This window comes from Cornus florida, unplaced genomic scaffold, assembly GCF_030987335.1.
Source record: "Cornus florida cultivar Cherokee Brave unplaced genomic scaffold, ASM3098733v1 CherokeeBrave_3.0.0_Hap2_Chr05, whole genome shotgun sequence".
Taxonomy (NCBI): domain Eukaryota; kingdom Viridiplantae; phylum Streptophyta; class Magnoliopsida; order Cornales; family Cornaceae; genus Cornus; species Cornus florida.
In genome coordinates, this window is record NW_026775575.1 from 116,258,686 (window position 1) to 116,286,650 (window position 27,965).

Consider the following 27,965-nt stretch of genomic DNA (forward strand, 5'->3'; position numbering starts at 1 on the left):
GAGATTTAATCGCAAAAAAGTAAATGAATCAAATAAGTTTGTAAAAGTTAAGTAAGATCTTTGGTATGACACGTGGTTGATTATTATTGGGAAGTATTTTTTTTACACAAAAGCTATAAAATAACTGTTGAAGCTAAAAATAGGTAATACAAGTTTTTTTTATGTAAATCTACTCTGACACATCAAATTTACACAAAAATATATACACAAGTGTTGAAGATGCTCTAACCAAACAGTTTCAACAATTCCACAGTTACTAAAGTTTAAGCTCAGTAAAGTCATCAAGAATTTATATTCCAAAAAACAATGCAACTTTGGATACATTCCTCAACCAAAATTCTGATACAGGATTATTTTAGACAACTTACCCTAAAAACATGTACAGATCAAACTAGCTTCTTCCATTCTGAAAGATTTACTACTCAATTTAATCTTCTACTTTAGTTTTTGCAGATGCATAACAGATCAACAAAGATATGGTCATTAAAGGATCATTACCAAGTTCAATGGTCCGGTTAATCAAGGGTGCTGGAAGAGGTGGTGGCTCGGCAAAATCAATAAAAATATATTGCAATAATAATCACAAAGGCAAACCATAAAAAAATTTCATTCAAGAATTAATGGTAAGGAATAATTACGAAATAATGGGCTTAGCAGCGCATTTATGCAGCACAGCTTTCATCACATAGTTTAAATGAACAATAGAATGGATTGCAAACAGTTAACCCGAAGAATCAGGAGGACCAATCAAAAGGTTCTGCAGCTGGTTATCATCAAACTCCATTTAGGTGTGCCCTTGGTCTATGAACTGTGGGATGTGTTATCACCAGCATCAAGTCTGCAGCCTAAATACCCTGGGTTAATATCGACCAAATGAAATTTCTAGACCTTTGCTAATCATGAGCTTCACTATTTGAGAACTGAGATCACCGGTCTGTATCGATTAATCTCCCAGTTCCCATCATCTATTTGGAGACTCCCTCCGTATCATTTCTATGAGGTCCTGAACAACTTCAGACATCGGAGGTCTAAACTCTGGCTCTTGCTGGAGGAAGAAAGAAAAAAAGGTTAGGTCTACCCAGCGTGAAGAATGATAGATAATAGATATGGCAAAGGGCAAAATCCCTAATTATACATTATTGTGTAAAGAAAATAGAGAGCAAAAATGTATTAGCTCCACAAATTACTATCACAAATCTGGTGCACAACCTGGGAGGGCGTCTGAAACTGTCAGTTAATTTCTCAATGATGCAATGTTCCTGAGCTATATATAACAATATTTTTTGCATTACCATGACCAACTGTCAAAGCATCCATAAGAATTGAACTTTGAATCTTCATTATGTTTAAACTTGGGATGAAGGGTTTTCTTCTGTTAACTGGCTGCATTTATGTGAATGCACGTTTGCTTACATACGCTAGACAGTCTAGACCAAGTTCAATGGCAACTATTTTGGGATGACTACATGAATCATGTTTGCCATTCTGCTTTATCTAGGGGCATAATTTCATCCAAGTCATAAGTGTTGGGATTTATATGCCCTAGCATAGCAAATTCTTATTTGAATTAAAGTGGCATATGTTCCTAATAAATCTGAAATATTTATACTTTATACAATTGGTGAATTTAATGTATTATATTTCGATTCATTATGGAATTGATAGTGTCCACTTGATTACAAGAGATATTTATATATGTATGTGATGGCGATCAATACATGAATATAAATAGTAATCATAAATAGTTCATAGTCGGTAATTATAGATGGACTCATTATTAACTAAGACTTGAACTGGATCCGCGTTAGGTTGAGATATATTGCAAGAGCCGTCGTATGCAATTGCTCCCTATCACTGTCATGGCATTTGACTCTCAAGCATGAGAGAAGACTCTTTTATTAATTAATAATTATTTTGATTTGTTCGGCGGATACTTCGGAATTCATAGATCGACACTTTGGGTAGTTATGTAATTAATAGTTAGAGGGTTATATTCTCAATATTTGCATCAGTGCTACTTGTATTTATTTTGTATTGATTATGATTGATCACAAATTAAATTCGAAGGCCTTCGTATGTTTTAGACAAAATGATTTATTATATATTTATTTATTTAAATTATTATTTTTGTCAAACAAATGTTTTATTGTGATCAAGCCGGAAATAATCAAAGGTACCAAAATATATATATTAATTAAGTAATCAGATTGATGACTTTATTTATCCAATAACTAATTATGCATAGAGAGGTCAAAGTGTAACATTGACTTAGAGGTTATTTATTATTTAATTGGAGTTCAATTAATTTCTTTTAGTGGAGTAGAAATTAATTTATAAAATTAATTGAATTTGGTCCATGGATCGGGCCAATTATTAATTTATTGTAGCCAAGAAAATAATAAGCCCAAAAGATTCTCACACATAGCCCAACTTGATATTAGAATCCTATTAAATTTGAGATATGGTAATTAGAGATTGAGAATGATTTATTGTTTCATTTCCTTATCTTTATGTTGCCTATATATACATGGTTCATGTATATTTTAGGAGAGACTTGGAGAAGGAAAAAGGAATATATTTTTTCTCTCTCTAGAAATTTAGGGTTAGGATTCTCATCTAATGGAGGCTCCCACAAGCCTAGTTTTGCAAGGTCATTCATGGAGGCTTATGGATAATTCCTAAAGGCAAAACCATTACCAAGAAGATGGAGATCCAAGAAGAAGGCATCTAGCAAATGGATCTACAAAAAGTGAGAACATTCACTTTAGAGGAGAGATTTAAAGTTTACTCAAACCTTGATGTAAGTTTTTAATTTATTAATTAAATGATACATCATATTTTATTTTTGCATAAAACTTGTCTCTATGTGATGAATCAAGATCTATGTATGAAAATTCCTAAAAAAGTTTTTAAAACTTGCACGTTTCCCAACAATAAGTTGTCGTGTCCTTCCCATCTCAAACTGGACTTTACCAGCTCCTTTAAACTGCAACCTATTTTTATGCTCTCAGCCCATCACTTGCATAATATTTATGGTTGTATGTCTGAAAAGGAGCTTTTCTTTTCCTTCTTTTTTTTTTTCATTTTGGTATTTTGAGCATTTTGAGCATATCAATCTGCCAGAGCAGAGGTTAGGAAGACCTTCAATTTAAACAAAAGTCTCAGTAATCCCCATAGTATACTCATTGTAAAGCCCGAATTTTAGGGAAAGCAAGAAAGGGAATGCAGATAAAATGAAACTGAATCTCCTACACTTGTTACATGTGAAACATTCCGTATCGACAGACATAGGAAATCCAACACTAAACTCTGAACTCATGGTGCCAAACTATAAGAATATTCCAGGACTAAATATATGCAGAGTTTAAAACATTACTACAAATAAACTCACCTGAACACACCGGGAAATAATGTCGGCAAAGTGTGATAATGATTTAGCAGGGTATTCTCCATTGAGAAAAGGATCAACCATCCTTGCCAATGCATCAATATCATGAAGCTGAGGGATCGCCCATCTGACCAAAAATTGCTCCCCACGATTCCGTGTCCTGAAATTGATTTGGAAGAAGATAAAAAGTGGCCAAAATGGGTGTCACATCAGTGACATCACAAAGAAATATGGTTCTACTTCTTTCTTTACCTGTCATGTGACTTTCTGCCTGTTAGTAGTTCCAACATCACTACTCCAAAACTGTAAACATCACTCTTGGAAGTATAAATTCCTGACTCAAATTCTGGAGCACCATAACCATAAGCTGATAGGAGGTGTCCTGACAACTGAGAGTAGATAGAACAGTTTAACACTGCAGTAAGGATCCAGACGTTTTCATGGTAAATAAAATAAAGAAGATAGATTCATCACATATTGTTACGACAAACGCAACAAACACAAGATAAAACCAAGAATCACGACAGAAAATAAACAAGCCACCCCCAAAGAAAACAACAGAATTATATGTGATTCGGCAAAGCCTACGTCCACGATGGAGATCCAGCGAAAGTCTTCACTATGCGAAAAATAGGAGATTAAAAGTTTCAGCCCCTCTTTCTCTCTACGATTTTCAATGTCTCAAAATCTCTACCCACTCCAAACCGTAAACACCCTTATATATAGTACTAATTAGGGTCCACGACGCACAAGCAAAAAAGGGGTCAAAAATTTTGGTCGGCTTGGGCCCACACAAAGCTCATTCAACGGGTCGCAACATCACACATATCAATGTCACAGTTGTATCAGTAAGTCAAACTTCCTTTCTAGGATGTATTTTTTTTTCTCAATATCAAATGGAGGCTAAACAAATGTATTGTAACTGACATTTAGGATTAAGTTTGCAGCTCAATTTTATTACATAAACATTGTATTATGAGGTTTTGTTACAAATATTCATATAAAACTTACTTTGATTGCCATCAACTGCCCTCTCAATGGTTGGCCTAACACAACACTTGCTATTGTTATACTGCCTTTTGCCCTTTTTGTTACCAAAGAGGCTACTAACATGTCTATAGCTCTTCTTTTGTTTGCCCCTCTTTATCTGTATTTTGCTCTTATATGAGTGGTGGCTCTAGGGTTTTTCCTTTCCAATGTTAACCTGGAGTATGCCCCTTGAAAACATGTAAATTTCCTTGTTTCTATATTACACTCACCTGCTTACTTACCAAAAAAAAAAAAAAAAAGAACCATCAACGGTATCCTGATAATCACAATGCCTTAACAAACCAATTAGACAAGACACACAATGCCACTTTTATCATTCAAGACCAAGTATTTAGTTCGCAAGTCTGAGCAAACTTTGTTAATTGTCTTCAACATTAAATCCAATTTGACCAGCTAATTGTTTCCAAGCTTAAGGAGCAGAACAGAAAGCACATTTGGGCTCAGTTTATCTGAGGGAAAAAATTGGAAAAGAAATGCACTCATGCCCTGTAAGTACAATGTAACGGGGCTTTCCAACAACCCTTTCCAAAACTGTAGCAACGGACAAAGCTTAACTTAATTCGGCAAAGAAGGATCCCGCTCAAACCAACTAAACTCATTAAGCCAAGAAGAAATTACTCCCTTAAATTTGATCCTGCGTGGGGGCATTTCATTTGTTCATTTTTACTTACCCCAAAAAAAAAAAAAAATTACTCCCTTAAAAATACAAAACAAAATCCACAAAAGGACTGCCAATACTTGAACAGAAAATAATAAGTGTTCTCGTAGTCATTGCCGCTCGAAGGAGAACGAAATCTAGCCTGAGCAGACAATTAAATATGCTGATGACTGATCTCTCGTATTTTATCACACTAAGAAAGGAGCAAGGAAGATCAATAGCCCCAAAAGCAAGTCCAAAATTAGAAATGAAGATCATCCAACAAAATATCCACTAAGCCTACTGGATACCCTTGGAACAAGCCACAACAATTCGCTCATGAGTACAGCATGATGCATGCAGGATAATTATTTTTCCTTGCATCCTGACATGAGCATCAACAATCCACACATCTGGCAGCTGCTGCTTCTAATATTCTTTAAGTCAAATCAGCTAAATATCAGTGTCAATCTTTCAGTATGATAGCTTTTGTCCCTTGCTATGTACGCCATCTCTTCACTTAGCTTGTTAGCTGCACTTCAATGAAGTTGCTCATTCTAACAAATAGTTCAAAATATAGATTCCAGTAACAATCCAATCTTTTGACTTGTTAGTCCCAACTCAACGAAACCTGTGGAAAATAACTTTCCAAAGAAAGTGAATCCATGTCGTGAGACTGGAAATCACTGACAACCTGAAGACAAGAAAGAACACTAGAACACAGAGAACTCTACACTAACGCTCTCAGGATTTCTTGTGTTGCGCATTAGATTTAGTGCAGGGTCCCATTTATAAAATCGAACATGTCCCTTCATGCATCCTTACAGTAAGTCATATCCTTTCGCAATGGGTCATGTCCTTTGGTAAGGAGTCATATTTTCTCAATCCAAGGGAAGTATACATTCATTTTTGTTGAATAGGTATCACATAATAAAGAATTAATATCAATATAATGACCAATTCCTATTGGTCCTTCACATGGAAGAGGGTGACTAAATAGTCATGTTTGTTCCATCCTGAAGTTACCATTGGAAAATTAGTTCTTTTAGAGTCATTTAGCTCAAAGTCTTCCTTGTGTGTGATGCTCACACTATAAGAATGGTCTTTTTCACCATGTTCCCTTAGGCTCATTATATGGAATATAGTGCCTAATGCGATGTCCTCCATTGTTCACAACTATACAATAAATTGTTTCTATTTATTATTTCTTTTCATCCACATATTTATTGTGTCCGCGATGGCCAACATGATGTTGTCCATACCTGCACATATGTAGAACTGGTAATATTTGAAATTATAAAGATCAGGACCTACCTGACTCACAGAGCCTGATGATATTAAAGGAGCCAAACCACAATCGGAGACTTGTACAGCAAGCTCATCGTCAAGAAGAACATTGGCAGACTTGAAGTTTCTGTGAATAATAGGGGGCTCACAAACCTCATGCAAATACCTTCACCACATAAAACCACGAGAAACATTATTACTCTAAATAGTGGATGCTTTCACAGAAATATTCATGCAAATGAATTTTAGTCAAATATTCTTGCAAGTGAAAAAAGAAAAAGAATGCCCTTCCCCACTCTTCCCCAGTTCCTCTATATGTTGTGTGACTTGTGTCTTCACATATCAGCCTCTCTCCCTTCCGAGACTTTTCCTGACTTAAACTTTGTAGAATCACAGTAGCCTCCATGGACCCTATGGAATAATACTAAGTGACGTGGAGCCAAGATGCAGTCTTACTCTTGCTCAGTTCATAAACAAATTGAGTTTATAATGAGTGCTTTAGTTCGTCTTGCTTCTAAAGTGAGGACACATGAATGATCCTATTACCATCAAGAGACAAAACCATTCATGATCAACTACATTCATTTGCAGCCCTATGAACCATATTAAAGGACAAAGGCCTTCCTTTGGGGATCCTAACCAAAATTGAGTAACTGCCGAAAAAGAATATATGGCATATCAGAAAGCTCTTATTGAGTCATTTGGCATGAACTCTTTACTCACTTTTACCCACCTGAGTTTCTTCATTTATGTTCTTACTTCCTGGAATTGTTATACCGAAATTAACTAACCAATAGCATGTTAAAACAAAAGTATCCAAGTTATTAAATATTGAAACTCTTTTGTTCCATTTCTTTCTTCAAAGCACCAAAATGAAATTTACTTGCATGCAAGAAACAAGAGAAAAGAATGATGTTGAGCTATATTAGAAATGATTGCCCCAGCGGTTGTTTGACTTACTCCAAGGCTCTTGCAGCTCCGAGTGCCATCCGGATGCGGGTAGTCCACGAAAGTTTCTCCTTAAAATCATCATCTGAGTGCAGTGCATCTTGCAGTGTCCCATTACTGCAATACTCATAGATCAGAAGCCTTTGACCATGCTCTGCACAATAACCCTTGAGCTCGACAACATTAGCATGACGAATTTTATCGATACTGTTTACAAGATCAAGAAACTCATCATCCTTCTGTTGACTGGAAGCCCTTTTGTCCAATTTCTTGACAGCTAGCAACTACAAAATCATCCAAAAAGATCAAATGTCAGGTTTGAAGGTAATCTGTCAAATATATCCCAGGAGTAGAACTAAAGAGAATTAAGTGAGTAAAGTACAGAGAAAAAACTGAATACAATCAGCAGCCCAAGAGTAACACAATCATGTGTTGATTTGACCCTATCAATTAAGAAAATTCCTGTTTTGCGTGATCATTAATCTAGCAGAACTCAATCTTATCCCCCAACTCCCTCAATAAGGAAAAGAAAGAAAGGAAAAAATGGATGGAAAAAGAACAAGACAGATTTGGTTGAACATGGCTGAATAATTTGACTAGAAAGAGAATTTTTTTGTATAATTAAAGCATGAAAAGATATTCAGTAATTCCTGTGTAGTATAACTATCTTATAAAAATAAAAAATAAAAAATATCCTTTCATACACTGTTCCTGACTTCCTGTTTTCATAAAATTTTGGTAAAATGGCGTCTGTTTGAGTAACCAAGTTGCCCATTAAACAATAATAACAGTTCAGAAAGTGAAATTCAGTAATACTTGTTAAAAGAAATGCAGCCCAACAAAAAGCTAGAAGAAACAAGTAATTTAGAGATGGACACTCTTCCCAGAAAGAAAAGAAATGAAAAAACAAAAGCAAACAAACAAAGAAAAAAATATAAATATCAATACCAAACAAGATTGATTGCAACAAAAACTAAAATAAAAAATAAAAAAATGGAGGATTGATTGGTTTTTCACGTTGGTCTGAGTTTTTTTTTTTTTTTTTGGTGCAATTTATATGAGTGGTTGTAGTCAAGATTGTCATAACACATGTAATTAATCCAGTACCGACAAAATATGTGTGTGGATGTTCTTAAATCGGTGTACCCATTTAGTTCAGCTGGTTCGATACTAATTAGACACACAAGGACTGATGAAAATAATCAGCAGCAGATGGAGTTAAAGGGCAGAGCCAACGAACTAAGACATAATGTTTAGGCTATAAAGGTCCACGGCAAAAGGAAATAAGAAAGAAAACCCTAACTAACCCGCATGAATTCAATTACAATTGAGAATTATACCCTAACTAATCCCCATGAATTCAATTACAATCGAGAAGTATACCTTTCCATCAGGAAGCTGAGCTTTATAAACACTTCCCAGCATGCCGCCTCCAATAAGATTTTCTTGAGAAAAGCTATTTGTATATTGCTGAAGAGATGCAATTGTGTAAGACTTTACATAAGTTGGAAAATTCAGAGGTTTGGTGGAACTCTTCCCTGTAGTTACTTCAGCAGGCACAATTGGCTTTACAACGACCTTCTCAAAATAAGCAGGTGGTGGTGGTGGTGGTGGTGGTGGTGGTGGTGGAGGGGGAGGTGGCGGCGGCGGTAGCATCGAATCAATATCTATTCTGCCCATATCTATCTCATGACTGTCCTGTTTCGGTATTGCACTCAGTCTTTGCACATTTAGCTCCTGCTCATTATGTGGCTTGGGGATCTTACTAATTTTTCTTGGCCCTGTTTGATGTTCCTCCTTTGGTCCAACTGCCATTTTTGGAGCTGTTCAAAGAAGTTAAGATTGCCATTAGTCATGGGAAAACATAACCTTACAAGGAAGAGAACAATTTACATAAGAAAATGAATACAGACTAAACAAACTCGCTGCTACCTTTCTCCGTTTGATTGCTTGGTTGGACTAAGGATCCATTATCAATGGTGTTATCTCTGCTGCCAGTATATGGAGCTATTTCTTGCCGCTTGGAAATCCTATCAATATCTTGCAACCTTCTGCAACATCTTGGCATAAAAAGCACAAGTGCTAAGAGCAGAATTATAAATAACAACACTGCCGCAATTGATATCCAGACTGTCCTTTTAGTAGTAAAAAACTTTTTTGAACTTTTGGAATTTGATTCCTCTGGTGCAGATGGTCCATCAGCCTGTTTCCCAGGTATTTGTTCGGAAGATGGTGCCCCAGAAAGAGGTGGTGTTGGTATTGATGATGTAGGTGATTCAGGTGGAGGTAATGGAGCAACAGTAGAGTTGAATGGGTTCCCATCTTTTCTGCACGGTAACAAGCAAAATTAGCAAGCAATGCACAGAGTAACAACTATATATTTACACCCGTGACCTCTATGCTCTTTCTTTCCATTCCAAAAAACTTCGCTGATAGCAAAATTTGACAGAAGTGACTAACTTAAACATCAGTTATAACGTACCATGTGTTCTGGCAGGTGTGATCTTTCATACATGATGTTTAAGTTCAATCAACGAAGGCTCATTTCCAGTTAAAAAATACCATGGTCTTATGTATTGTTTTAGTTCTTGAAGTATTGGCAACAGTCTCAGCAAGCTCCAGTGTGCCTTGACATAAGCAGTATAATGTGGTGCCATTGACATGTGATGACAAAACATAAGAGTATTTACGTGATACTGGGTTCATCACAAACGCAAGAACCTCACTTTGTCCACAATGCAATCTTTGGCAAGTATTCGACAATAATGAACAAAAATAGAACACTACAAAATGGAATTAAAGCTTCCAAAATCTTATCTACCTGTGATGCAATACGTTATGGGTGCTTGTTTATGGGAACCTATCAAGCATTATTTCAAATTCAATGTCTAGAAAATACAGAAAGCTAGAAATCAAAGATGCTGTGAAGACTTCTAAACATTTGCATGATTTTCACGGCCTGCTATATTTAAGGGAGATAAGCAATTAAGTGCATATTTCTACTAGTTGCGGAGCTTTATAAAGTATCCACTATATCTATACAAGTAACATTAATATACCACATATATTCCCATGCTTGGCACAGAGAGAGAGAGAGAGAGACGGTGATTTAGAAATGAATATTATACTCACAGCTGTCATATATGACCCAAAACCATATAAAGTATGCATTCAAATTGTGACCAAAAAGAAAAATAAACTACAAAATTATATTGTGGCTCTTACTTGAAATTGGGGATGCTCAACAACTTGACAGGTATAGGTCCGGAGAAGAGGTTGTTCTCTATATTCCTGTTCAAAAGGGAGGAAAAGATAAAAATGTGCAAGTCAGGAAACCATGAAATGGAAGCATCTTGTCCTACAACTTCCGAAAATTGTTTACAAGTTATCCCTGAAATGTAAGCCATACAAAAAGAATAGAAGATCATCTGAAGTTTTTATGCAAAATGGTTAAGAACAGTACAAATCTCTGAGGGGAAGATCTTGTAAAACATCAAGGGTCCCAGTAAGCTGATTGTTCTGCAAACGGCTGTCAATCAAGAAGTTAGTTTTATCCAAATAGATAGAATAAGTGCAAAAAGAAGGGGAGCCCTAATGATGTAAATCACTCACAGGGTGGTTAGAGATGACAAATTTTCTAACGAGGGTGGCAGATGCCCGCTCAAATTGTTGCTGGATAAATCTCTGTGCAAAGATAAATTGTCCAATTAAATGTAATAATTTCAAAAAGTAGAGCTGGCAAAATGATAAATAGAAAATAAAAAGAAGGGGAAAGGGGGTTCCTACAGATTGATCAACCCTGTAAGGCCTTGAAAAGAATCAGGTATTTCTCCAGTCAACTGGTTGTCGTTCAAAGACCTGAAACAAATACAGAACTATGAATTAGGAAAATACATTTTCATAAAAGTGGGAGCAACTACCACTACACATCTACACAAACATGAGAGGGGCAAGAACTTACATAGCTGACAGTTGACTTAGAGAGGCTAAAGAACTTGGAATGCTTCCAGTGAACTGGTTATCTGAAAGGAAACTGCCAAAGGTAAAGACTATCATATGTTTCGCATAAGTAGGCAAGCAGAATAACTTAAAGCATCAAAGCTAAAAGACAGCATCATGTAAATAATTCCTTTTTCATGAAATATTATAAAACATACAAGTTCAGCATGGTAAGGGGCAGACTGGCTGGAATACTACCGCCAATGTGGTTGTTGCTCAGATCACTGCCATAAAACAATGGTACAAGCATTAATGACATCCTCAATGGATAAATCTGAATTATGTGCAAAAATGAAAAGAAAATGAAATAAGTTGTGTTCTGGAGAAGAGCAGATACACCCAACCCACTAGCATCTATCTCAGAGGGGCAGCCAGTAACTCAGCTTGTGGACCACACAGGAGGAAGATTAAAGATCAGCCCATCAGGATGATTCTAACTACAAGATGAGGATTTGACTATGAGAGTAGATCCTAGTAGTCATCATTCTTGCCCGCCTTAATCCCATAAGGGTCCGCCACATAAATTCTCTTCCACATTCATTTCTGCTACAATTCATCTCTCCTATTATATTTTCTTTTTAAAATAATTTATAATAACTTCAGCCCATGTTAGTTTTGGTTGACATTTCTATCTCTTACCTTCCATGCAAACAAATGTTCCTCTTCTTATAGGTGCTCTGCCAAACGGCTCACCTCTAAACCAAAAACCTTGGGAAAATATTTAAACTATTGTAAAACCATTAAAGAATCTATTAAGTCTTGCCAGTGCCACAAAGAGAGAGAGCAAGAAAAAGAAGCACTTACATTGCTTTGATAGAAGAAAACGATCCCAAGTTATCACCCAGTTCTCCTCCCAAATTAGCACCATTTAGAATTCTATAAAACCAATAATTTTAAGAGGATTATAGTTAGCAATATATTGTTGTATAAACATTATCCACTAAAGAGGACAGTTAGATAATAATTAACATACATTGAATTTATGTCTGTATTGTTACATTGAACACCTTGCCAAGCATCAGCGCATGGGTCTCCACCAGTAGGAACCCATCCAGGAAGAGTAGGGTATCCCAGAGCAGCATATAAATTATTAATTGCAGCAACTGATCCAATATAAAACAGTACCAAAAGTAAGCATCGGAGACAAATTGATTATAGACAACTGAAGGATAACTAAAAAAGAGCACAAAGAAAAGGAAATGAAACCAACCCTTGTTTTGGTTTGCCCAGAAAATAGAATAAAAAAGAACAAATTACAGCATATAGGTTATAAGTTGCATAGCCATATAAAAGCATGGCAATAAACGTGTCTACAGGTCCAATTACCTAGACTAAAAGTTGGGATAACACTAACAATAAGAAACAGACCAAGAAAAAAAAAAAAAAAAAAAAATCACTCTGGTGTAGTAATGCATCAAAGTTGTTCAAAAGTATTATAGAGAAGATAGATTTTCCAGCTCAAGATGAAAAAATATTGCTTTGGTTGCTGGGGAAAGGTAGAAAAAGAAAACAAACTAAAACGATAAATCTCACATTCCCAGCAAACAATATAACACTACCGTTTATCTGAGTTAAAGTGAAGTTAATGTGAATTTTCAGTCTATAGGAAATGTGGTAACACAAAATAAAAAGATTCAGAGCTTTACTTTGTCTTCTCTTTCTCACCATTTCCAATTAACCAAACAGTGCCAGAAAATCAGAAATGGTTGAGTTCAGTCTTACCATCAGCAGGATTAGTGTAACCACGCGAAATTTGCGCTGCAGAGATCAAAATAAACCCCACAAAGACCTTGGCATAGATTTCCAATTCCAGGTCATTTATAGCAGATCTCTTCCAACCCATTGATCCAAAACTCAAACCTTTTGAATCAATTTCCTCTCTTTGACAAGCCCTCTCATAATTTCCACATAAAAGGCTCTCCAATCTGGAAATCAAAGCAAAAACCACAAGCAATGTCGGTGATCTCATCATGGCTCAACAGTCACAAACCACTAGTTGCTTTCTCCAACAAATTTAAAAATAAAAAACAAAAACAAAAAATTAAATAAAAGAAGAAAAAACAAAACTTGTGACAACTAAGACACAACAAATTAATACAAATACATACATATGTATGGAATCAAATCAAATCTTGGAAAATAAATGAGCTTAGAGAGAACTTGAAGAACCCTAAAACATACCAAATGCTGAGTGAATTTCAAGTAAAAAATAGCATCAACAGTGAGAGAATCAGTGACGAGTTTACATAAAATACAGATTTTTGTGAATTAAGCAAAACTCAGTAGCTGAGATTCAAAGAAATCCAAATAGACGTTAACAACATATTGCATCAAAAAGAGTTAGCAGCAAATTTAGAGAGAGAAAGCCCTAACCTCTGAAACAGCTGGTAAAAGAGAGATAAAAAGCTAACGTTAGAAAGTTGCAGAGACTACAACAACAGTCTGAAACTCGACCCCCCTCTCCTGCTTTTCTCTCTCTGCTTTCTCTTTCTAAGTAGCAAAACTGTGCGTGGAAGTCATACATATCAATTTGCTTAATTTTGCTTGCGCATACATTGTTTTTTCACGAGCCCAGAATCACGCGCTATGAGATTTCGTGAAAAAAGTGACTTTATTACATACATTATCGTCTTGGGAAATCTAATAAGATTAGTGAATAATCCCGAATTAAATGGTGTACAAGTTAGTCAGAGAGTGAGTGTTCGTGTGATTTAAATGCGCGTGGTGTATCATTTTGAGGAAATTTATTAAAACTTGTAGTTTCACAAACTATTATGGGTAATACTAGCCGCCCTGCCAGTTCTCTCATATGTGGTTTCTCAATTTGGGAAAATTTTCTCCAATTCTTCTTCATGGTTCGAAGCCATGGGGGTTTACATTCCCGTGTTTAGAGAATGTTGTCATTGGTACATAAGAATGAAATAAAATCGACTAACTATTTCTTATTTGATATAAATTTAATGTGAGTGGAATAAAAATTTGTTACAACAAATGCTCCATAACTAAATATATAAAATAAACATTGTATTCTTAAGTAATTTTTTAAAAAAAATTTATATTCCCAAAAAATATTCATGTTTGAAGTCTAAAACCTACCACCACCTCGATTGTCTTTTATCGGTGTCATTTTTACCGCCGCCACCACACAATTGTTGCCATCACCACCACCTTCACTGTCTTCCACCTCCATTGCCTTCACTATTGTCATTTTACAAAATTATTTATTTTAATATATTTTATAAAATGGTTCAGTAAGAGTAATTTAGTCAGTTTGGGGTTTAAATTTATCGGAGAGACTTATTTGTACCAAATTGAAACTTTAAGAATGTTTTTAGTATGTGAGAGGTGTGATATGTATTGTAATCATACTTTAGAGATGTTTTTTACACTTAACCCTTTTAATTAATACTCCCATAAAAGATAGATAAGTGAGTAAAGAAAAAATTACAAATGAATAAAGCTTGTAATTTTCTTAAATGCACAAGTGCTAGAGGGAACAAATTCAACCTTAACTATTGCACAATCCAACCTCGAAACCTATTTCGATTTACTAAAATGCGCTGAGCTCAAGTAAAGAAACACTTCCATCTCTCTCACAAATTTGGACCTCTTATTGTGCCTTGGTCTTGTAGTGCATATAGATTGCTAATGTAACCCATTATATCATAGTATAACAGGTACATAAAAAAAGTTATTGTTACATAAATAATGTAATATGAGTTGTTTCATATGTAATGTAATAAGATGAGTTGTTTTATATGTAATGTAATAAGGTTGGACACAGCAACCATAAAGTAAAACATGAGAGGATCCGAATTCTCTTTCAAATATTTCACATGAAAAATTATTACATGATTCCGGAACCAATCATATACTAAACACATAAAAAAAAATTATAAAATTGACACAAAATTGTTAGCACGACCAAGACCAATAATTTCAAACCCATATAATAATTTCTTCACATGTAAGCAATCTCTTTCTCCCTTGCTTTATCCTTCGCCTCCTGCCCCGTTTCTTTCCTCCTGCCAAAACAAAGATAAAGAAGAGATTGATTATTTAAATCACATATGTGGAATCTCTTGATGAAAAAATCTTTCAACTTTTTTCCTCGAAAAAAAAATGATAAAACACAGTGACCAATTAAAAATGGCCAATTAAAGAACAATCAAAATGATCCAAAGCCCAGTACGCCCACACAATTAAAGGGCGTTTATCAATATTTTTAAAAATTAAGCTTTATGTATATTCCAATTGAGAAAAGTCACTTTTGTAAGGTTACTCAATTTTCTTCTCTCTCTCTCTCTTTAACGGATAGAAAGAAAATTTAGTATTGAAAACTTTTTTATTAACGTGTGGTGAAAGGTCACCAGTTTTATTTTAATCTTTTTGATCCGACCATTTGCTAGTAGCTGTCAAGTATCACGGAATCTATTTGATATTTGATAGACGCTGCCAAATCACCGAAAGCTCCATTCCCATTTATCAAGACCTCCACTTCACTCAAATTACCTTTTAGACCTTTTGGCCTCAAAATTATGGGTGTGAAAGACTTTCCCGGGTCGGTGATAGTGATACTATGTAAGTTGTGCCGTAAATTAATTATATTTTGGTATATAAATAAAAATATCTTATTTTTATGAGTTTTATCATTATGTGTCAATATAAGTTAGTGATATCATATCATTAATAAAATATGAACAATTTCGTACGAGTGATCTACGGCAGTGTATGGCCATATATATATATATATTTGATAAAACCAATTCAGATTTTGCCTTTCACGAGGAGTTCTGCACTTTAAATATAAAATAATGATTAAAAGTTAGAACTGAACCTCAAGTCATCAAAACTCATACTTTTGCAGTAATATGCCTTCATATGAAATTCCTAGAAATCACACATGAATTCTACTTATACACATAACACGCACACACTTACTATGTATGTATCTGCATCAAGACAGCATAAAAAGAGAAGTGGGGTCAAAAGTATTGCTTGTGCTTTGAAAAAAATTCCACTTTATATTCTTTTGGGTGAGTTTAAACTTTTTCTCTTTTTCTTTTTAAATTTTAGATGAGTATATTAGCAAAATATTATATTTAAACAGGTGTGAATGGGCCGTTGAATTTGTGAATATTCGCACTTTCTGTACAACATCGAACATAAATTATCAGAAACAAATATAAATAGTTTGGGTGGAGATAGTTACAAAAGGTGAAATTGAAATTTTAGATGTATATAATTATATATCATGAAAGGGGGCATTTGTGTCATTTAAATGAGAATAGAAAGAGACATCAACATTTCAACAAAGTTTAGTTATTATAACAAGGTTGTTAGGTCACACTCAACAGAGGATTTGTTGGATATTTAACGGTATAAGAAGCTACATTCTCATTGCATCAATCAACGTTCAATTTCAATTTCAATTTGACAACGTTATCATTTGTGACAACATTAGGGGATGTGGTGGAGGCCCAACTTTTGGTGCTTGGGATTCATTATGGGACCCACTATTGAAAGAGAAATGTAGGGTTGCAAACTTGAACTTGAGGCCATTTGGCCCATATCACCCATCAATTATATGGGTGGGCGTTAACAAGTTTTAAATGATTTGGAATCGAATAAAAAATTGGATCAGGAACTAGGGCCTAATTTGACCCAATTCAAAGGGCTAGTCATAATATTTTGTTCCTGTTTCTGTAAACATGTTGCATAGAGTGGAGGTCTCATATTTGTTAATATTTCAATTCCAATCCATTTTTTTAAAGAAAAATAAATGAATGATCAGGGGCCAAAGTGGTGTATCTAACACAGAGATAAAAGTAATGGCATGTATATATCTAAGGGATTATTACATATAAATGGGATTAGGGGACCATATTTATTAAGGGGCTGAGTCAAAGTCCCATAGTTTCTCTAAAATGAGTTTGACCCAAAAGCTAAGGTGGCACATAAAAAAATACTGTTTCATATTTCTGTTACCTAAAATACCCTTCTTCTTATTTTATGTGTTGCCTAAAATGCCATTTTCTACACTTATCTAATTTCAAGCCCTAATGCCTCTTTCATATTCCATTCGTGTCGCCCTCTCTCTCCCCCCTTCTCTGTAAACAGCGATCAACAAACCCTTAACCAATTCCGTGCCTTTCGTGTGACGAAGAGGAGCGACGGCCAGCGACCAGTTGTTCAGTTCTACCAGGACGAAGGTACCTTTTCATTCTTAAATGTTTTCTGTTCATCTTGTTCCTTTTGTTGCTTAACAAAGTCATGAAAAAAGGTGTCATCCTTAGCAGGATTTTTGCTGATTTGGGTTCTAATTATTTTTTATTTTTTATGTTTTAATTTCTGTGAAAATAGAAGAATTTTTTTTACTAGAAGGTATTTAAAGTTCACACCCAATTTTTTTGCCTTCTTTTAGTTTCTACCCGATTCATCACCAACTGTTTGGCACTGAATAGTCATTTTTTCTCTGGTTAGAATATAGACTTTGGTGTGTTCATGCCTATTAATTATTATATATTCATACATTTTTTTTAAAAATTAAATCTTTATTCATTCAACTATGTTCCCTAATTTTCTTCTCTAGTATGGATGCTAAAAAAATTTAACAAATTTTTTTTTAGGGAAAAAATTAGATTTATGTGACCAAACTTGAACTAAATTGCTCTAAATTACGTACACAAATATTTTTGGATTATAATGGAATCGGTGATATTTAAGAAAAGTCTAACAAAAATGTCCAAATTACGTACACAAATAAATATAAATGACCAAAATATACATATTGCCTCACTCAAGCAGTGTTACTGTCGGTCCCTAATGTCCTAGTCGTGTCATCTAACCTACCTTGCCTAATAATAAGTTTATCAATCGACCAGAACGCATGAGTGCAGGATCCAAAATATCAGCTCTATTTGTTACCTGCAGTTCATGAGATTACGAAATACTGCATTACTAACTCGGATAATAATTTAAGTTAACTGAAATTTTATTAGTGAAGTAGTTATTTGTTGGTGGCATCTGAAGCATGGCTCATAGACACGGGCACAGATGAGTCTGCTATGACTCAGCCGGTGAGGAAAACTATAATCTGAAGACACTCAAAATGTAGAAACCATAGCCCAGAATTATATTTGTCCCTTCAACAAAGTAAGAAGTTCTGAAGATACAATCTCCATGCCAAAAATATGGGGACAAAATAAAACTCTGCTAATTATTGAATTCAAAACCTTCTAAATGCTCACAATTGCCTGAACGTGTGACCAGAAAACTAAAAGTGTGTTTAATTAAAGGCAAACATAAAAACCTTTATCCGTTCATTACTACTAAATCCATCAAGCTGATTGAGTAACTCCAACATTATCCGTTGGACTTCTCTATCCCCACTGACTTCACTGCCTTGAAAGAAACAATTTACAATCAATTAGTCACATTATGACATAACTTCTTAAGTATTTGAGGAGGCCCGAAGTGACATGGGCCGGATATGACCTGCAAACGCGACATCCGGTCCGTACAGATGGGTCAGGCCCATAGAAAGACACTGCCATATGGGCCGAACGCGAATAGCCCATCAAAGATGACCAAAACTCACAGAGGAACGGGCCTAGATCTAGTAGTACATCAATATTTGTAAGTATATATAAATAGGAGAAATAATGGATAGAGCAAAGGAGGAGATATTTTTTGGTTGAAATGTAAGAATTCTAGAGAGAGAAAGAAAGGATGAATTTCTTGCATCTTCAATTGGCGCCGTCTGTGGGAATTGTTGAAGATTGATTGATCATTGATCAATATCGCGTGAATTCAGACCAATTCGTGGGAACGAAACTCGATCTTTGGGAGTTGGATCCAGATCTGAGCGATTGTGACCTACTCTGGAGGAATTTTAGTTCCTGTTGCTTTGGCGGAAGTGGCTTCAGATCTATGCAACAACGAGTTGTTCGATTGTGGCAGGATCTGACGGATTTAGAATTCGGACAATTCAGATCTCGTCAACCGTGAGCATAATTCGGAGAATTCGAAACCAGATTTGAAAAATTCCCACTCACGAAGCTCAGATCTACTCACGAACTTGAGATTAATGCCTTTACTCCGTTCAGGAATAATGATAGGTGAAAGCTCCAATCCGATGGAGGCTGTCCAGCAAACGAAGCTTGAGGAGTTGATGAACTTGATCGAGGCTCTCAAAAAAGAGAATGCAGAATTGAAAGCTGGAATGCAACATCAGCAAATACCCGCGGTTTCGCGTCCACTTCCGGCCGGTGAAGGAGGTGTTCAATCTAATATTGCGCATCAAAGCGAGCAGGACGAGAACAATCAGTCAGCTCTCCACCGTGATGAAAGGAGGATGGATGATTTGCCGTCAAATGCTCGTCGAGTTGAGGATCATGAAGGATCGACTCACGTTGATCCGCGACACGAGCAGATCAGACAGAACGAAGCCATGACCTTCGATCCGCATCGGGAAAGGTTCAACCGAGAGGAAGTGATAGAGGTTGATCGCCGCCAAGTTGTGTCGCCTTGGTAAAGAGAGCTCATAGAGGAACGGTCGTTCGATCCGTCTTACCGGCCCTCCATGGCTACAATCACTCATCGCGGTTCGGAGAGCAGAACCGTAGCTCACAGAGCTACCACTGGGCGCCAAAGAGAGAATGAAGCACTCCGATCCGCGGCTCGGACGGTTGATTCACCATTCACTGACGAGATCCTAAATGCCCCGCATCCAAGGAAGTTTGCTATGCCAGTCTTTATTCTGTTTGACGGAACAACCGATCCGATCGATCATGTGTACCATATCCAGTTGAAGATGGCCCTGAATAAGGAAAACGACGCTTTAATGTGCAAATGTTTCCCTACAAGCCTAGCTGGACCGGCGCTCAGCTGGTTCAAGAACTTGCCTAGGAGCTCCATTGGTAGCTTCCGAAACCTGTGCGATCGGTTCATAAGCCAGTACTATGGGAACAAGCGTCCGCCGAAGGACATCTCGAGCCTATTCACAATAAGACAGCACAAAGATGAACGTCTCCAGGCTTTTCTCACCAGGTTTAATCTCACTAAGAGTATGGTGATCGAATGCCACCCTTCTACAGCGGTTCAAGCCTTCAAGTTAGCCATGACACGTGGCACTCCGTTCCATACCAGTCTGGTAGTGAACACGTCGACGACTATGGATGAACTCAATGAAAGAGCCGATGGCTTTGTGCGCCTAGAAGAAGAGGAGGCAGCCAATGCTCGGACAGCGTCGCTCGTGTCGACCAAGGAAAAGTCCAAGGCAAAGATCAGGTAGAAGCAGGCTCAGCCGCAACGTCAGACCTCCTAGAAGGCAGAAAAGAGGTCCAGGGAGGAAGAGCTGATCACTCCGCTGAAGGTCACTCTGGCGAGGCTATATCAGGAGAACAAAGATAAGTTTCATCCACCACTGCCAATTAGGCAACCCCTCGAACAGAGGGATCAGACTAAACATTGTGCTTTCCATTCCGATTTCGGTCATCAGACTAACGAATGCAGGAATTTGAGAAGGCAAGTGGAGATGTTGATAGCTAGAAGGGAGTTCGCGAGTTATGTTCAAGGCTCGGCGACAGAGCAGAATCGACCGATGGAACAAATAAAAAGGAGTCATAAACAAAGCTCCCACAATTCACAACCAGTTCGTATAATCAATGCTATCCACGGTCGACCCGAGCCCAGTGAAGATTCAGATGAGCTACTCCGAGCGCGCCTACGGCAGGCGCATATGAAGAAAAGGGTCAGCAGTGTGAATACTCTACACCAGCAGATCACATCGATACAGATAAAGTTCGACAGGACAGACCTGCAGCGTGTTCAAGTCCCCCATGAAGACCCGTTGGTAGTCAGTTTGACAGTGGCGGACTGCCTGGTGCGCAGAGTTCTGATCGATCCCGGGAGCAGTGCGAATGTCATGCCGAGGGACACATTTGATCGGCTCGAGATTAAACCAGAGAGGCTCAAGCCCACTAGAAATCCCCTGTTAGGATTCGATGGCAAGAGGGTGGAGCCCGTCGGAATGGTGGAAGTAGAAGTTCAAGCTGCAGAACGAGCTCTTATGGAAACTTTTGTGGTTGTGGAGATTCACCCCTCGTACAATCTCCTGATGGGAAGAGGATGGATTCACAGAGTCCAAGGTGTACCCTCAACTCTGCATCAGGTCATGAGGTGCCTCGGACCCGATGGAAATAAGGTGATAGACATTCGTGGGGATCAGGTTGCAGCCAAAGAGTGTTATTCCGTCACACTGAAGTATGCTGGGAAAGGGAAGGCGCCCGTCCGATCGGCGAGCCCCAGATAGCAATTACAGGAACCTCCACCTAAGCAGAACAGGGTGGAGGAGTCAGTTGACCTGACCGAAGAGCCCCTTCTGGATGTGCAGATCGATCAGTCCAGGCCAGAACGACCAGAGTAGGAGTAAGACTGACCAAGGAAGAGCAGCAAGAGCTAATTGACTTCTTGTCTCACAATGCCGATGTATTTGCATGGAGTCACCTAGACATGCCTGGAATTAATTCCTCCGTATCCTGTCATTCCTTGAATGTCAATCCCAATTTCAAACCAGTAAAACAGAAGCAACGAAGATTTGCTCCAGAACGCAACCAAATCATAGCCGAGGAAGTTGATAGGCTGCTTGATGCGGGATTCATCAGAGAAGTACACTACCCTGATTGGTTGTCCAACGTCGTTGTCGTGCAGAAGAAGAATGGGAAATGGCGAGTATGCATTGATTTCACCAATTTGAACAAAGCCTGTCTGAAGGATAACTTTCCGCTGCCAAAGATTGATCAAATGGTGGATGCCACCACCGGGTATGAGCGTTTAACCTTTCTGGACGCTTATTCAGGCTATAATCAGATCCCTATGGACCCGGCAGATGAAGAAAAAACTTCTTTTGTAACCGAGCGAGGGACATACTGCTACAAAGTTATGCCTTTCGGACTAAAGAACGCGGGAGCAACTTATCAAAGACTTGTTAGCAAAATTTTCAAGGATCAAATAAGAAAGATTGTGGAAGCCTATATTGATGATATGGTGGTAAAGAGTAGGAAGAAGGATGATCATCTGAAACATCTGCAAGATGTATTTGATGTGCTGAGGCGATATGGGATGAGGCTCAATCCAACCAAGTGCTCGTTCGGTGTGAGTTCCGGTCAGTTTTTGGGACAAGTGGTCAACCGTAGAGGCATCGAAGTTAGCCCCGCTCAAGCAGAGGCTTTGATTAAGAATACCGAGCCAAAGATGATCAGAGAGGTGCAAGCCCTTACAGGACGAATAGCTGTATTAAGTCGATTCATTTCTAAGTTGTCAGACCGCTGCAAGCCGTTCTTTGACACGATTCGGAGTCATGGAAGACAGGTCTGGGAAGATGAGCAACGACAAGCATTGTCCCATTTGAAGGAATATATGCAGAATCCACCAGTCCTGTCAGCCCCGGATCCAGAAGAAAAGTTATTTCTATATCTTGGAGTATCTAGTGTTGCGACAAGTGCCGTTCTGATTCGTTGCAAGGAAGGGGTGCAACACCCGGTATTTTATGTCAGTAAAACAATGACCGAGGCAGAACGAAGATACTCGAAGGCCGAACGGGTGATACTTTCACTTGTAAACGCAAAAAGAAAGTTGAGGCATTATTTCGAATCCCACCCTATAGCTGTTCTAACAACTTTTCCAATCAGAGTGCTTATGCACAAGCCAGAACTCTCGAGCAGAATGACAAAGTGGGCCATAGAGTTAAGTTCATTTGACATAACGTATGAGCCGAGAACAGCTGTCAAAGGACAAGCGGTAGCCGATTTCCTGTTAGAATGTGACTCTGAGGATACGGAAGAAGACCTTAGGTGCGGCTCTTGGAAACTTTATGTGGATGGCTCCTCTAACCAGATGGGGGCTGGAATTGGGGTTAAACTGCAAACTCCAGAGGGTACTTCTTTAAGTCAAGCACTCAGACTTGAGTTCCGAGCCACCTATAATGAAGCGGAATACGAGGCGTTGCTGAATGGGTTAAAGTTGGCCAGAGAGCTACAGGTCAGAAGTTTGACTGTTTATAGTGACTCACAGTTGATTGTTCGGCAGGTAAATGGTGAGTACGTGACCAAGGATGACACGATGGAGGCATATCGTTCTGTCGTTCTGCATAAAGCCAAGGACTTTGCAAAGATTGAATTCATACAGTTACCGAGGGAACAGAACGCAGATGCGGACCGGTTAGCATGTAGTGCTTCGAGTTCCGGTGAAACATTGGCGAGGGTGATTCCAATAGGAATATTGACCCAGCAATCTATTTTCGAAGAACCTTTGGACTCTGACCCTTGGCAAGTCAATGTCATACCGTATGAACCGAGTTGGATTGATCCCATCATCACTTATATTCGAGATGGCGTTTTGCCTATGCAAAGGGATGAAGCTAGGAAAATAAAAAAGAATGCTGCAAAATACGCCATCGTGCATAGCCAGCTGTACAGAAGGTCCTACTCTGGCCCATACTTGAAGTGTGTCACCCCCGCAGAGTCGCAGCAGGTGTTGCGAGCTATTCATGAAGGCGTATGTGGCAATCATTCTAGGGGAAGATCGTTAGCGCATAAAGCAATGACACAAGGGTATTTCTGGCCGAACATGTCAAGAGATGCGGAGGAGTTCTCTCGAAGGTGCGATAAATGCCAACGATATGGACCATTGATCCACCAACCACCTGAGGAATTGCACGTAATGGCCTCGCCATGGCCTTTCGCGCAATGGGGGATGGATGTGGTCGGTCCTCTGCCAACGGCAAGAGCTCAGAACAAGTATGTGCTACTGGCCACGGATTACTTCACTAAGTGGGTGGAAGCAGAACCATATCCAAGCGTGACTCAGACTCATGTGAGACGATTTATTTGGAGCAATATTATCTGCCGTTTCGGCATTCCAAGGTCAATAGTCATGGATAATGGCACGAACCTCGACAACAAGCAAGTAAGAGAGCTGCTGGAGGAGTATGGAATTAATCAGATGTTGGCTGCAGTAAGTCATCCCCAGGCCAATGGACAAGCAGAAATTACAAACAGAACAATTTTCACCTGCATTAAGAAGAAGCTGGTGGACCATAAAGGGAAGTGGTTGGATGAGCTCCCGAACGTCCTGTGGGCTTACAGAACCACCCCAAAGCGGCCGACTGGGGAGAGCCCGTTTGTAATGGCATATGGTACCGAGGCGGTTATACCGGTTGAGCACTTGGTCCCAACTATCAGAAGCTTAGCATGGAGTCGAGATCAGAACAACAGAATGTTAAGATTGAACCTCGATATGATATACGAAAAGAGGGACGCTGCAGCAATAAGGTTAGCATCATACCAGCAAGTATTGGCGAATAGTCACAACAAAAGAGTGAAACACAGAGATTTTGCCCCTGGCGATCTGGTTCTGAAAAGAAAGGTGGGGATAGTCAAAAAAATGATGCCACCATGGGAAGGCCCATACAGAATTGCAGAAGTCATAGGGAAGGGAGCATATACGTTAGAGACCATGGCGGGAAGGTTGGTCAGCAAGCCCTAGAATGCCACGTCTCTGAAGAGGTACTACCAATAAAAGCTAAGTTTCGGCTTTATTGGGTGTTGTTTGTTGTCAATCAAGTACGTATGAATGTGCAAAAATTTATAAAAATAACTTTCCTTTTCAATGGGTTTTTAAAAAAATGAAAAGCCAAGTGGCATTCTAGCCGAGCGCCAGACACTTAAGCAAGATAAGTGGCAGCTGGCACCATAAGCCGAACGCCAGGCACTTGCTAAAAAATGAAAAGCCAAGTAGCAAGTGGCATTCTAGCCGAGCGCCAGGCACTTAAGCAAGATAAGTGGCAGCTGGCACCATAAGCCGAACGCTAAGCACTTGCTAAAAAATGAAAAGCCAAGTGGCAAGTGGCATTCTAGCCGAGTGCCAGGCACTTAAACAAGATAAGTGGCAGCTGGCATCATAAGCCGAACGCCAGGCACTTGCTAAACAATGAAAAGCCAAGTGGCAAGTGGCATTCTAGCCGAGCGCCAGGCACTTAAGCAAGATAAATGGCAGCTGGCACCATAAGCCGAACGCCAGGCACTTGCTAAAAAATGAAAAGCCAAGTGGCAAGTGGCATTCTAGCCGAGCGCCAGGCACTTAAACAAGATAAGTGGCAGCTGGCATCATAAGCCGAACGCCAGACACTTGCTAAAAAATGAAAAGCCAAGTGGCAAGTGGCATTCTAGCCGAGCGCCAGGCACTTAAGCAAGATAAGTGGCAGCTGGCACCATAAGCCGAACGCCAGGCACTTGCCAAAAACACGCACACGACAAAGTTAATATATATATATATATATATATATATATATATATATATATATTTAAAATGGGTTTGAACAGAGCGTAACACAAAGAAAAAAGAGAAAAAAGAGTCCTGTCATCTTATTCATGATAAGCATTGGAGTTACAAAAAATGAAGTATTCAAGGCACATTATTACAAAAAAGTATGGAATTGAAGAGTCTGGAGGAGTCCTAGCTAGCTGCCTCAGTACCAACAGCCTTCTGGTTGTGCCGATCCGCCTTCTCGGTCCCGTCAGCCATCTCACCCTCACGAGGTAGGGAATCAAGATGAATAACAGAGTCATTCTGCTGGGGGCCAACGTCAGCAGTGACTATGGGGGATACCACAGTTGACGAATGAAGAGCGGTTAGAGGCTGAACGGTAGGAGGAGCTGTAGTGATCCTAGAGGAAGTAATCTCCTAACATTCATCAAATATATGCTCGGCTTCGGTGGGTTCTGGGTCAACATAGACCCCCAGAGGATCAATCCCTAAATCCTTATCAATCTCATCTGGAGTTGAGCTGGTCTGTCCCTCAGCCGAAACTCGGTCGGAGAAACCATCTCGGAATCCCTGAGCATATCTAAGAGCTCCGACTCTTGAGAACCGAGCATGAAGAGCCAGCATTCCACCATTCACTCTGCTGATGGTATCAATCAGAGTATTGCGCGTCCAGAGCTCTTTTCTCAAAAGCCATCCGAGCAGACTGTTTATCAGCCAGAAGGCGCTGGAGCTCTGCCTTTTCGTCTCTGATTGAATCACGTTCAGTTTGCCAGACACTCTTCTCAAGCTGGAGGACATCCTTCTCATCTTGAAGAGAGTCGTTTTTCTTCTTCAGGACATCTCTTTCTTTTTCGGTTTCTTCAAGCCGAGCCAATACCTCGGTATTCTTGCTGGCGAGAAGGTCGTTTTCCTTATTAGCCACCTCCAGGCTATCAGAGAACTTACGGGCCCTGGCGTTCCCCATTTCCACCTGCTTCTGCATAACCATCATACCGAACAAAGTCTGCATAGATATACATGAATACTGGTTAAACCGATAGCCTGGTCGGACGAAGGCAAGACCAAATAGTATGAGAGGATTCATGAGTTAGAAAATAAAAGTCACCTCCATGGCAGATTGGGGAAAGCGGCTGAACACATCCTTTTGGGATAGACCTTTCGCCGCCTCAAGGTCTTTCGGAGTCCACATGCTCCTATAATACGCCATGGCGGTCTGGCCATCCTTTAACATGGTCTCGTTCGGTTTCACGAACGTCCCATCCGTTCGGGTGTACTGAGGAGCCCATGGTGGTAAAACGGGAAGAGAAGGAGAAGCTGAAGCAGAAGCAGAAGTAGAGGCACCAGCTGCAACAGGCCCGGAGGGGGCAGGAGCTCTGACTGGGCGATGCAAGAGAGCACTCGGCCCAGAGACTCGGGTCCTTCTTATAAGAGGTTCCTCTTCAAGGTTGACTCCACTATCAGGATGAGGCCTTTTGCCTCGTTCTTTGCCCCGAGCGCCCCCAGCGGCAGCAGGGGTAGTAGTGATTTGTAGAGACGCGCTCGGGTTGGTAGCAGGGGTGCTGATAACAGGATCAATAGCCACCGTACTCGGGATGGTGTCAGAGATGGTGGCTGAGGAAGAGGCTGATGCAGGAGAGGAGGTTGCTCCAGCAGCAGAAGTGGCTGGGGGAGTATTTTTCCTCCTACCAAAGGATGGAATCTGAAGCCTGCTCATGGTATAGCCGAGAGATGAGAGCGCTAGAAGGTTGTCTGAAGTGAGGAGGTCTGAGCAAGAAGGAATATCGTTCAGAACGTATTTCTTCAAGTAATTACTCCTATCCCTGCAAACACTGTAGCTCAAGTCATCACAAGGTATGCCTAAGGAGCGACATAAGAAAGTACAAAAGCGAGGAACACATGTTTCGCAGGGACAATCGTTTTTATGAGATTTGAATTTCTTATATGAGGAAACAGAACAGACGCCAAATGCGCTTGGGATTGGGTAATCCTCTGCAACCGGTGAAGACCAGGCCCCACTGACGCTCACAATGTTATCCCTCCAACCCTTTTCAGATTTGATTGTATCCGTACATATGGACATCTTGTCGATCGGGTAAAGGTGGTAGAATGGCTCGTTAGTTCGGATCTTACTGACCTTATAACACAGAAGAAGATCTATGAGGTCAAGGTCCAGACTTCTGTCACGAATCAACAGTAGCATAACGGATATGATTCTAAAGAAATTGGGGTTTACCTGCAGGGGGGATATCCCCAGTCTATTGAAGACATAATTAAAGAAGGGGTGCAGAGGGAACCTAACGACATTCAGTTGAAGGTTTGTAAATAAAA

The 27,965-nt window shown here is 39.0% G+C and overlaps 1 protein-coding gene across 3 annotated transcripts; it reads right to left on the minus strand.

Moving 5' to 3' along the window:
* Nucleotides 1–545: 545 nt before the first annotated feature.
* On the minus strand, nucleotides 546–13,886 carry LOC132308873 (protein STRUBBELIG-RECEPTOR FAMILY 3-like). 3 transcript variants are annotated; one of them, XM_059807141.1, is made up of 17 exons: nucleotides 13,683–13,886; nucleotides 13,032–13,234; nucleotides 12,283–12,412; nucleotides 12,114–12,185; nucleotides 11,468–11,533; nucleotides 11,272–11,343; nucleotides 11,097–11,168; nucleotides 10,923–10,994; nucleotides 10,774–10,839; nucleotides 10,536–10,601; nucleotides 9,243–9,637; nucleotides 8,694–9,133; nucleotides 7,323–7,594; nucleotides 6,390–6,528; nucleotides 3,641–3,777; nucleotides 3,392–3,548; nucleotides 546–1,045 (listed from the first exon to the last, which is right to left on the minus strand). In XM_059807141.1, the coding sequence occupies exons 2-17, from the start codon at nucleotides 13,150–13,152 to the stop codon at nucleotides 962–964; spliced, it is 2,361 nt and encodes a 786-aa protein (XP_059663124.1). In that variant the 5' UTR covers nucleotides 13,153–13,234; nucleotides 13,683–13,886; the 3' UTR covers nucleotides 546–961. The 3 variants fall into 3 exon arrangements, with proteins under 3 accessions (XP_059663124.1, XP_059663125.1, XP_059663126.1); XM_059807142.1 differs by lacking the exon at nucleotides 13,683–13,886 and adding an exon at nucleotides 13,491–13,626; XM_059807143.1 differs by lacking the exons at nucleotides 12,114–12,185; nucleotides 12,283–12,412; nucleotides 13,032–13,234; nucleotides 13,683–13,886 and having other exon boundaries at nucleotides 11,272–11,332.
* Nucleotides 13,887–27,965: the final 14,079 nt, after the last annotated feature.

Bases quoted from the DNA above. Each gene is read 5' to 3' on its own strand.
- LOC132308873 (XM_059807141.1), bottom strand. From the start codon at position 13,152: ATGGGTTGGAAGAGATCTGCTATAAATGACCTGGAATTGGAAATCTAT. The intron at 12,186-12,282 runs GTATGTTAATTA...TTGGTTTTATAG, and splicing joins AATACAGACATAAATTCAAT to AATTCTAAATGGTGCTAATT. The intron at 11,534-12,113 runs GTAAGTGCTTCT...GTTTTATGGCAG, and splicing joins TTTTCTTCTATCAAAGCAAT to TGATCTGAGCAACAACCACA.